Here is a 12543-nt window from a genome sequence, read left to right as displayed (position 1 = left end):
CATGAGGATAGATTGAATATATGACCACCGATTGGTAGCACAACAAAAAGATGGACTGAGCACTTTTGCTACAAAGTTCATCTATGGGTAATAATGCAGCTTGAGCAGGCAGTGAACAGCCAAACTACTAAGAAGTAGCTGAGAGCGAAGTTTTCAAGTGAAAACTGTTTTCTTTTAAAACACTGTTTACTTTTTTAAGTGTACAAAACGAAAATGTTCTTCAGGATGTTCTTCCAGTTTCTGAGCCAAACCGCAGCCGCAATGTGATCGCACTTTGCTATTTTAACTCCCTCTCCTTTCACTACATGGGTAGCATTAGCTTGACGTGACTTTTTAGGGTTAAACGGCATGTGAAAATTAAATGCTGGTGAATTTCTGGAGTTTACATGACGGACATCCTCAGTATAACGTTTCAACAGCTACGTCACCATAGAGAGCTAAAACCATCACAAGTAAAACCCCGACTACTTGTTTGAAGAAAAGGCAGACTTGCACATTCACTGCATGGCTCACCAATATAAAATAAGCTAGTTTGCTGGAAGGAAGAGCGTATAAGAGTAACAATGCTGGTCAGAAGTCGTGTACAATTAATTATTTTTTTTTATTTTAAACTACCTGCTGCCAACTTGTTTAATTATAGAATTATGTTATTTTGTTAAAAGTAGGTTCAGTGTTACAAACACTAGATCAATCAAACTTGTGGGCTGCATTCTGTGCTGCATGATGCTTGCTGTTTTTTGTGTACGTTTTGCTTTTTAACGTTTTTTTTTTTCCACATTTAGTCATAGAATTTAATATAATTATTCAGAGCTACAATCCTTAACCTATTAAAAAGGGAAAAAATAAATTATGATAAATGCCCTTTAAATTCCTATGATTTTTTAAAAAAAGACATATTCCTAAACTTAATCACTTGTGACATCACCTCCAGCGATCAGTCAGAACATGTGAAACGGTGCCTAGAAACACCTGAGATATATATATATAATATGATCAATATTAATTAAACATCTTCCTTTCTGAAACCGTGAACTATCCATAAACATCTGTAGCTTATTTCCTTACAAATGCTAAACCTCTGATATATTATTTAAATGCATCCTTGAGAAAAGACAACAGAGTAGAGAGCTTACATTGCATCAAATAACATGTCAGTTTATCGCAGTGAGAACCCACAAGAATGTAAGCATGCTTTAGAAAACTTAACATTAAAATGTGCCCTGTAGAAAATATATATATATATATGAACCAATTTCATATTTTCCAGTGATCTATTTTTTTTTTTTTGTTAGCAGGAAGGTATAAAATGCATCAAGACAAGTATTTCTCCCCCCATTCATGTCTATGCAAGAAGTTCTTAATCTTTAGTTGAAAAATGGGATCAGATGTGGCCTTACTTGCACGTTTCTGTGTAATTAAATCCCCGTATAGTGACAGCAGGTTAAAGCTTCTACAAAAGGTGCAGTAAAGTTTTCATTTTTGTATGATCATATTTTAACAAAACCATAACAGATTTTTTTTTTTTTTTTGTCATTTATACAGTTTTTATCTGCATAATATCTGCAGACATCCTGATTTGATAAAATCTGTATCTCAAAACGGTTTCCTGAAACTAAATGTCCATTTAGGAGACTTTTTACATATGTTTTTATACAGATCAAAAACAAAAATGTCAAGAGAAACGAACACCCATGGAAATCAAAACATTATGATCTGACATTAAGTCATCTTGTTCCAATACAGTGTTGCCTTTGAGATTAGGTGATAATAATGCTACATCGAACTGAAAAAAAGGGCGAAGAAAACGGGATTTCAGCAGGCAGAGCACTCATTAAGGACGGACATCGAGTGGATCAGTCATTTCTCTCTGTAATACAGCAAGTACGCTTTCAGCGACTCCGGCAGAGGCAGAGCCAGTATTTGTTCTCTCAGCTCATTCACTTGCTTGATGATTTCAATGTCACCAATGTCTCTTTCCTCCTCCTCCTCTGCCGCCGCCTCCTTCTGTTCCTCCTCAGCGTGTTCCTCCTCTTCGCTCTCCACCATTTGAGGTATGAGCTGATTGCCCACAAAAACGTAGGTGTTGATGCGCCGCCGACGACAGCGCCTCCTTTTGCGCTTGTGGGGAACCCTCTGAACTGTGCCCTTCCCCTGACTGTCCTGATTCGCCAGGTTGCGGAGAGTGCGGCGAATGTAAATGCGAGATAGGTCCTGTAGGCTGCGGACGGTCACTGGGGCTGAGGAGAGAGAGGGATGACACGGTGCTTCAGGACAATGTGTAACAAAAAAAAAAAAAAAAAAATACAAAGAATTTTTTACACTACAACTACTGCTACTACTACCACCACATTTTCTCAACTAGGTCAGCATAAACAAGTAAGAATGTGACAGGAAAGTGAGCTCCAGTGTTTCAAGAGAAGAGTAAAGTGGCTTCATGATGCAGCTGCAAGCACATCTCATAAAACAAAACAAGTATGGTATCACGCTGCTCTAGGACTCATCACTTCCAATCTATTTCAATGCACTGTGCCTAAAAAAAATATTAAAAAATACAGCCAGTTTTCCACTTCAAGGCAAGTTTTTTTTTTTTTTTTATTGTTGTCAAGGCAGTGAAACTCACGCAGCTGGACAGTGTCAGGCTTCTCTCCTTCTGCTCGGCTCTGCTGGACCAAGGGGGCAAAGGACACCGCCAAGATGTTCCTGCTATCCCACGTGCTCTGACCGGTTCTGGTTATCTGGGTCAGCTGCATATACACACAAAAAATTTAATTATTGTTGGGGGGGGGACATGTACATTATGCCTAAATCATGATCTAGAATCAGACAGGATAAATCACTCCTACACCATACAAACACACAACATGATATATTTAGGAAAGCTTCCACCAGATAGAGTATGCAAATAGTGCCTAGTCAGACTGAATGCAGAAATATGCAAAAGTTGCAAAAGTATTGTTATTAAGATGATGCACACGGTCAAGTGGCCGTAGATTTGTTGTAATTTTACCCTCTAACATGTTACTAATCTGAGTCTTAAATGTTACATTATATCTGGAAAATGTTTGGAATTTATTCATCCTGAACATTTTTAATTGCTGTTGAAAGCCACTCCATGTGTGTGAGTTGCATTCTGCATGTCATCAGGAATATAACCTTGAATATTTGCTGCTACTTCAGACAACTGAAACCTGACCTTTGTGTCTGAGTTTCTTGTGAACTATTTCTGATTTGGACTATCATTAAGCTGGATAACCTAATGGCAACCTGTTTTTTTTTTTTGTTTTTGTTTTTATTTACCAGGCCACCAGCATTTTATTAAAAATATCCTGCTATTTCAAAGAATTTATACACTCTAGGTAAAAACCAACTCACAGTAATATAAAACCTCCACCATTCTTAACAATGGTGGATGCTTTTCCACAGTGTGTGGCAAAAATGTCATAGTCTCATCTAGGAATATAACACTGTGTGTGGAACTTCACACAGATGCCGAAGTTGCTGAGGTGCTGAAGTTCCAATAGTGTTTGTAAAATTTTACCCATTTCTGTTTATGATGGTAGGACAGAAAATGCTTTTTCTGTCACCCAAATAACAGGCTGGCATGTAGATGGAGCCCAATGGTTCTTCTGCAGACTTAGCAGCTTTCTGTAGCAGTCCTCTGCAGTGAGCTGTGCAGAGGTTTAACATCCCACACCGACCTCCACACTGTGTGTTGTGCCGAGATAAAATTGGATCAAAGTCCAGCCTTAGTTGCCACAATTACAGCGGTTTAAAACTTTGATTACTGTTCTTATACTACATATTAATTTAGACAATGTTATTTTAGTTACTATTTTCCAACCTCTTAGAATGCTTTATCAACCTCTGGGGGGAAATTTGATGTTACAGTCACCTGTTCAAAATATACTCAAGACAAAAGAGGAAATACAAAGTTGTGTCAGTGTAAAATAAGCATAAACAAAAGAATAAAAGAAGATTCAATAATAAAACTACAAAGAATTATGAACATTACTATTATCACAGTCGCATGTTTGCCACATGTATTCTAGTCTTATACATTTTTGATGCGTGTCCAAGATATATTAGTCTTTGGGCATTATTTTTATACAGCAGACAAACGGGAGTATAGATTAAAATGAAACATCAAAAATGTTTTAGCAACACTACTTTTTGTAGGAATCTTTGGAGGAATACGTAATTGTGGCACTGGTGATTTTGAAACAATGCCATGGGATTTTACATAAATATTTAACAAAGCAATATCATGTTAATGCAGTAAAATATTAATGCATAGAACTACGTGTGTAGGGTGCTGTACTTTTACTGTATGCATTTACATTTTTCCTCCTAGTGGTATGTTACAGCTGTTAAAGCACAAATGAATTCTGCAAAGTGAACAAATCTAAAATATGCTCATGAGCTTCCCGACACATCTGCTTTATCTTTATTAATATACACACAACATAAATGAAAGGTTTGAAATGTTTTCGTTCTTCCAGGTGCTAGAAATGAAAACAAAATTATAAAGCAGAATCAATTAGTATTAATAAGAAAACTGTTGCATCGCTCTGTGCTCTGCAGTGGTTCTGGCTTATCATTAGCTGGCCAATCACATCACTAACGTTGTCATTTGATGTCAGATTGATATGTCAGGAATAGCTCTCGGGATGAGACAGATATACGACAGCTCAGACCTTTAATATCAAATGACCTTCTGCAGGGTGACAGTTCTTCAGAAACTATTAACCTAGATTGAGAAATGGAGTTATTTTTGACAATAACAAGTTAAGTGTTTACTTCATAGCTGCAGCTGTAGCGAATAGGACTTACTGGCCTACGGAGGTGCTGTGCACGACACCACATTCCTTCCTTTGTACAAATTCAATCTTGTTGTTGACATTCACGAGCTCTACCTCCTTAGCTCCAGCTACCAGCTGTGCCACTAATGGAACAACACATATTTTATTAGCTAATAGAGCTGACACCTTGAGGCCAGATGTCAAAGTCCATCTGTTCATTGCTAAAGGACACTTAAAAGATATGAGGGTTTCATAAAACAAAGTGTGAGCGTATGAAGCAAGGCCTTCATTTAATAATTCACATTTTTCTTCTGTGTAAACACATAATACTGTAGATCTCTTTTACAATGACTGAATGACAGATGCTTTAAGGGGGATTCAGAAGTGTTTCATATATGTACTTAGCCGGAAAAAAAATCTGCTCATAATGAAATTCACAGAAGTGATTCCTCATCCTGACAAAAAAACTAAATGAGAAGAGGGAACTACAGATGTTGGTTATTCCAGCAGCAATCTACCAGCCTGTGATGACTTTCCTACAGTGTTTTAGTTTTCTTCTGCACACTTCTTCCCTTCCCTGTCCTTTGAAGGTTTCATATTTGTCGATTCTGAATATCAATTTAAAAAGAAAGAGCCCCAGACAAGAGGGAGGGCAGAAAATACATCAGCTTGGTGCTGATAAAAGATTGAACAAAGAACAATCTGTTCTTAAAAAGATTTGCATTACCACAGACACAGACTCTTCATTTTTCAGCTGTTCAGATCCTACAAAGATCTGCAGTTTGTTATAAATGTTGTTTCCTCAGTGATCAGTGGGTGTTGGTTATTTAGCAATACAAAGCAAATACAGATTGCAGTTTTCCAAGTTTATTCCTGATTTTAATTTCTAAGAGATGTTAACAGTGCAAAATGTTATTTTAAAATGTTAATATAATTTCTAATTTAACTTGGCATTTTAAAAATATGTTTTTGTCTTGTACTTTTTTATCATATTAAGGACAAATGTGTATAGCACAACACCACATAAAGCAACAACATATATAAAACATTGATTTTCTGTAGTGTGTTGGATTGTTGAATCATAAATCCATTTCATTGTGTTGATACTCCTGGCAAATTATGGATTGATAAACTAATTAATCATTATTCATAATTGTCCTGAGTGTACACTGAGTGTAAATCGTGCATCTCTCAAAGAAAGCTCAATCGGAACACATTTTCTGAAACTTTGGCCTGGATTACTGAGCACAGCCCACGGAAAATATAACCTCCTTCTCTGAACCTCATGCATCTTTTCTGGTCCCCCAAACTTTACATTGAACAATGGGCCAACTTTAAATTGACTTCACTTAACAAAATACCAAAAGTTGTTTCTTAACATTTAATCCAGATTAAGTTTCTTCATCTCCGAGACTTTTCAAACATAGCTGGTTCATCGTATATCTGAAAAGGCTAATTTTGATGTGAACACACATAAAGCCTCATTTCCCTGGCCATTTCAATCACATCTTTCCTAACAATCTACAGATTTTCTCTAAATACGGGAGGTTTCTGCACCTCAAAGATCAATTTCAACCTTGTTGTGGAGGAAGAAAACAATGAGTATTTCAAAAGTTTATCAGCACCAAACAGAACTTTTAACGTGTCATCAGAGGGAACCATGCAGACACATTCATGAAGTTTGCATTTTTTTATATGACGAGCATAAAGTGCAAACTAATCTTTGTGCAGTAGCCTTAACTTAATGTTTGGTTGATTGTTTGTTTTGCTTTTTTGGTGTGGAAAGTGTGGACTGCTCTTCTGGCTGGTTAGTGAGATTCTTTTGCTTGCAGCAGTAGGGCCGCCAGCATGCCACGGAAAAAAAAAGGGAATGGTGCCAACAGCTGCATTCTCATCTAGATGTATCCTAGAAGACCTCTTCAAGCCACTATATAGACCATCTAGCTGATATTTTATTTATTTATTTTTTTGCATTTTAATACCTTAACTATGGTGCAATAAATTGTTTAAAATGAAAGTATTTTTTAAATGACCAAGCTGAGAAACTGGTTCAGTCTTCTTGGATGCATATTGCACAACCCAGAGAGCCAGACTAAACAAAACTACAACCTCGGGTAATAAAATCTACCAGAGTCAAAATTAAGTTTTGCTTTACTTGAGTCCCTTTGTGGTCCCAAAGGTTCCTTGCCACACAAACACCAAAACATCCCATGTACTTTCTTATGCCCCAACGGTGTGTCAACACCAGCACAACGTCTATTTTAAATAAACTGTTATTTTTGCAGCACCGTGTGCTCCGAGCACAGCTGTTGAAATCCAGGGGTAGTCGTGGCTCAATAATGCATGAGAATGTTGCGTAATGAGTCTTGCAGGTCATTTTACCTTGTTTTCCCTTATGTTTTGAATTTTAAATAGCAACTGGTGTGTGTGTGTGTCAACTCTGTATCAGTGCCATTGCTTGCAGCACTTACCTGATCCTCTATAGGCATCACCAGTATGCCTCCAATTTTGAGCAGAACTTTCATGTAATTTTCATGGTCCTTCTGCACTCCAGCGCCACAATAAATGCGATCGTATTGATGGCTGTCCGTTGAGATTTCAAGGCAATTCCCCACCACGAAGGCAGGTTCACAGAATTCAAACCTGCGAAAAATAATCAACATATCAAATACAGTCAGGGAAAACATGTTTGTCATTCAGTCAGTGTCACTGCCGCATTTGTAAACAGCGACAGAAATAAGCACGGCTGCATAAGTGTTTTCACACGTCCACCGCAGCCCTGAAGTTTTCTAAACAATTCATGAGTGAGAATGCAAATGTCTGAATCAGCAGTAATAGACTTGTAATAGACAAAGGCCCTTGAAATTCAGACAGAGCCCATTTGTAAATAGAGCTGGCATCATCTAGGGACTTTGCAGTGCGTGTTCATTATCTTTTGTGCAACAGGCACTGAAGAGGCAAAAACAAAACTGAGGGAAGAAACGGTGAGATTTGATATGTCGATAAAAATGTCTAATAAAAAGAAACTCAGGGACATTGTAAGCCATCACACAAAGGACAGTATAAGGGAAATTGACATTTATGACCGAATAAAGAACCACAAACTTTACAGAAATATAAATCTTCCAGATATTCATACATTTAGAACACTTCATTAGCACATATGACTTAGCACAAGACATTATCAGTGAAAACACATCTGGCACAAACAACGTTCTCTTATGTGCTTGGAATTCATTAACAAAATAAATAAATAAGTAATAAAATTTTAAAAATTCACACAATTCACCCAACTTTTCCCTCACTTACTGCTTCTATTTTTTCTTCCATGATCACAATAGTCCCATTTCTCCCTGTGAGTCTTTGGTCACTAAAATCTACATCAGCCGATAAACATCCATCCAACTGGCCAGGTATTATACTGACATGCAGAGTGTAAATGTGTGATACTTGAAACATCATAGCCCTACACGAAATTGCAACCAGGCACTCCTTTACGACTGTGGCATTATACATGTCGAAACCGCGATGACAACTGTGACTCAATACATTGTGAAGCTCTAGTTTCAGATAAGTTCTCCAACCAGAGTTGGAAACATCTGCAGTTGTTTCAGAGTTACCACATTCCTCTGGGCTGCTTGCCTGATTAATGCTTTTTTTTTTTTTTTTTTTGCATGAGCTTCCGCTTTAGGCAGACATCTATGCCTTGTCTGGAAAATTTCTGATTGCTACATGACAAAGAGTAAGACAGCAGTTCACAGGGTATGAATATTGCATGTCCATGTAATGCTTATAAACCAGTGGGCTCGTTTAAAAAAATAAATACATAAAAACGAGGAATATACGCTCAAAGTCGTTTTACTGCAGATATACCTGGCTAAAACAATCACATGTGGCCCATTTAAAGACAAGTTTGTTATTGCGCAATTGTTTTACGAAATGGTGTCACGTGCAGCTCCTTTTAAAATGACAGACAGCAAGGTCACAAGTGTGCTGAATAACTGTGGATCTATTTGTTTGTGGAAAACCGTTAAAAGATCAATTTCTGTGTTAAAATTCCACATGTACAAGGAGCAAATAAATATACACTAAAAATGATTCCTAAAGTGTGCGACTAAACCCAGAAGTAGATTCACTGATTAAAACTGACGCATTAGTTTACAGCAGCTGGTAGATCTTTGCCACACAGAAAAAAAACCTAACATGTTATTAATCATTTTTTAAAAATAAAATTAACAACTCACTTTATAACAGTATGCATTCATATGGTGGAAAGGTACTCTATTGTTCCCAAATGTACCCTGCTGTTTTGTTGTGCAAATTTGGCAGAGGTTAAACTATTTCACAAAATCATTGTTTGCACTTGAATAACGGCAAATAACTAAGCCTCACAATAAGAAATTTCACCGAACAGCCGCAGTTAGACACTTGTATCAAACACACCTTCCAAATGAGAAACAGTTTGAGCAGTTAAGTGGTTTTCATTTTGACTTCAGCTGGCAAAATTGGCTATCAAAACAGCAGCAACCTTCTGATTGTAAAGCACACCAGCAGCCCTCCAGCTGAGAAACAACCTCTCCATCTTCTGAGCTACAGCCTTTTATTAACGTTCATTTGTGTTTAATTTGTCCACATTGACAGTGATCTGTTTTAAGAGTATTTACGTGGGTGGTTTTGTTCTGGGCAGCTTCTTGGATGAAACTGTTTGCTAGGCAACCGTCAGAGATTCAGGAGAGATTACAGTAAGGCACAAAAAACAAAAACAAAAAAACTGACTCTTTCACAGTTTGCATCTGACAACAAAGACACTTAACAAAATAGAAATACTCTGACGGCATTTACTCACTTATCAAAACTGTCACTATTCTTAATGAATTCATCAAGTTTCTGTCTGGCGTACTCGACAACGTCCTTGTGGAGCTCAACTCCATGGTTCACACCATAGGGGCCTGAAGCAGAAACAAAAGGGGGGGAAATAAACACAGGAACAATGCTTTAATCTCAAACACACTCGGACATTTGGTTTTCAAATACTATGGGCTTTTCATTTCAACAAGGTCCCTTATTGAGAAGAAAAACAAAGCAGTTCATAATTTATGGTCTTCAATCTTGAAATGTTTGAGCCGCTCCGTTTTTGGACAATAAGGTAAGATTTCAAACAGCCGAATTAGCTAGATTATACACAGGGGAATCGTAACAAAGTGTAATATCATAAAAGATTATTTTATTTCAGTAAATTAATCAGTAATTTCAGTTTTTCAGAAAATGATAAAATGACACACCACCAACAAAGAAAGTTGGTTTAATGCAGAAATGCCACACTCTGAAATGCATGTTCTTGTGCTGTACAGTATATACTGTACAGTTTAGAACGCCATATGCATAAATTAGAGCATAAATACAGCTAATGCAGTTCAGGATGCTTTAATAGAGGCCTTCCGCTCTTCCTTGCTGCTGGGTCTGGTGTCTCTCCTCTTCCTTTTCACAACACTCTATAGAGTGTTTACATCTGAAGAGTTTGCACCGCAGGTCCATCAAGCACAGTGATGCTACGGTCAATAAACCAGGCATAACTGTTGGAAGTATGGACATATGCCAAGTATCACCGGAGAATGAAATTATCTTTGCTGGACCAACACCAGCAGATCTCAAGGTTCCAGAAATAATCTCTGACTGTGAAAACTTCACAACGGTCCTCCAGCAACTTTAAACTTAAATTCAACCGACCTGTCTTCAGTGCCCTGTCGAGTCAGCAGTTTTAAACATTACTGTTAAAAAAAAAAAAAAAAAAAACATTTTTATTGTTTCAAAAAAATATTGGATTTTGAGAGAAACTGTCTTCATTAACCTGAACCAATTGTCATTACTGCAGAAATAAACACTATGTGTAACTAATCTATATGATATTGAAGCTCTCCATTTTGAAATTAACTACTGAAATAAACAAACTCTTTCATGATCTTCTGATCCGCTAAGCCGAACCTGTAAAAGGTCCAAGAATCCCACATGTTAAGCAATCCCTTGAAATAAAACTGCATAAAGAAATACCTATGATGAGCCCAACCATTGTGCTCAGGTAACCGGTTCCGCTGCCCAGATTAAGGAAGGAAAGGCCTGGCTGCAGTTTGAGGGCCTCCATTACTTCAGAGTATATACACGGGGCAGACAGGTGAATGTTTCCGTGCTTCCACGCCAAGTCTTTGTAGGCACTGTCCCGATAGCCGTCCAGATAGTAGTCGCCTCGGTCTATGGCTCGGAAGGCCTGCTCGACCTTCTCTGTGCGGATGTACTGCGCCTCCTTTAGGTTATCGATGAGGTCATCGTTGTCCTCCCCGGCGCTCACAGCTCCCCCCATGGCGAAAAGTGAAGAGACACGGAAGGGCTGAACTTGTACACAGGTTGAGTGAGTCCTCCTCACAGCGGCATGGATATCTACGCTGGCTGAGGGGGTCCTGCCAACGCGAGTCGTCGAGAGTCACTTCAGATGCGGCTCATGTCCGAGCAGCAAGAGAGCTAAGAAAAAAAAAAAAAAAAACATTGTAACTGTGTTATTTCAAAATCTCTGCAGAAAAAAAAAAACATCATGTCTTCTTAGGTTAACTAGTAAGATGCAGATTGGAAAGGCTTATTGGGGATGTATTAATGCACAGCCAAGACTGTCTGATGATGAAAAATTAACAATTGAAAAAAGCTGACTGATGAATTTTCCATGCCCCCCCCCCCTAAGATCTTCACATGTCACAGCAGGAAGAGCACAACTGCAATTAATAACTTTGATGAGGTTTTCACTCAATTTGGCTTCAAGAGCCACTCCATAATACATGGTGACCTGCTGATGTGACTTACAGGAATGAAACAAAGCCATCATCAATGCAATTTATAACCTCTGCACATCCAGCAGTCACAAGGCAAAAATATCTGCTGTTACAAAAATAATATTAACAAATTTATACGCCACTGAGTATCTAAAGAACTATATTCTCTGTGTTGTTCAGATCAGAAGTTTGTAAGTATTCCCCCTTGCCATGATTTGACAATTAATTAAGCGTTTTATGATTTAGATTAATTTTATTTGCATGTTTTTTTTTTGTTTTTTTTACGAGATCTCAAATTGTTATTTCTTCAGAAATGTAAAACCATAGAGACATAGAAGGAGCTGAATTGTTCTTATTTTCTCCAGTTTATTCATTTACTCAATTTATAATTAAGTTTCTTTAAAAAAAAAAAAAAAAAAAAAAAGCAATTTCACACTGCAGCTTGGACCCAGGAACTGAAAGCCATTTTTATTAATATTAAGGAATACTGCCTAAAGTGGAAAGTGTGCGGGATATTTCTCATTTTCAGTCAAGCTGTGCTTTTATTTGATGCAACCTGCCAGATATTCAGGTGTGGAAAAACACTGGTTCTGGTTTTGCTCAAGGCAGATAATGTCTGCAGAATGACTCAGAGCTGACATGGTTGGCTTCAGACTGGTAACACTTTGTGAACATTTGTTCATTTTTTTTCATACTCAGATTTGCTACTTTTAATGTCTTGTATAATCTCTGGAGCTTTTAGCCCTGTAATGAGCCCTATGAAAGTTCACAAATTCATAAATAAGAAGAGAAAAGATATGTTGAAAACTTAAATATCTCAAGACAAGTAAGCAAAACAATTCTTAAAGATATGGGCTTTTTTTTTTTTTTTTTTTTTTTTAAAAAAGATAATTTTTAGCTCGGAATGCAGCCCCGAGAGAAAAGATTTT

General features: G+C 37.4%; 1 protein-coding gene across 2 annotated transcripts in view; it reads right to left on the bottom strand.

Moving 5' to 3' along the window:
• Window positions 1-888: 888 nt before the first annotated feature.
• Window positions 889-12543, bottom strand: part of pcmtd1 (protein-L-isoaspartate (D-aspartate) O-methyltransferase domain containing 1) — a 24570-nt gene continuing 12915 nt past the window's right edge. For both annotated transcript variants that reach the window (XM_015038906.1, XM_015038915.1), the window contains exons 2-6: window positions 10848-11312; window positions 9646-9748; window positions 7271-7442; window positions 2621-2744; window positions 889-2237 (exon numbers count right to left, since the gene is read on the bottom strand). In XM_015038906.1, coding sequence (XP_014894392.1) covers window positions 1858-2237; window positions 2621-2744; window positions 7271-7442; window positions 9646-9748; window positions 10848-11154 — 1086 coding nt within the window. In that variant the 5' untranslated portion in view covers window positions 11155-11312 and the 3' untranslated portion in view covers window positions 889-1857. The remainder of the gene's footprint in view (window positions 2238-2620; window positions 2745-7270; window positions 7443-9645; window positions 9749-10847; window positions 11313-12543) is intronic.

Source organism: Poecilia latipinna, unplaced genomic scaffold, assembly GCF_001443285.1.
Source record: "Poecilia latipinna isolate Pla-1442-1.1 unplaced genomic scaffold, P_latipinna-1.0 Scaffold27, whole genome shotgun sequence".
NCBI lineage: Eukaryota > Metazoa > Chordata > Actinopteri > Cyprinodontiformes > Poeciliidae > Poecilia > Poecilia latipinna.
Note: the sequence above shows the minus strand (reverse complement) of the source record. Positions and strands in the feature narration are given on the sequence as shown.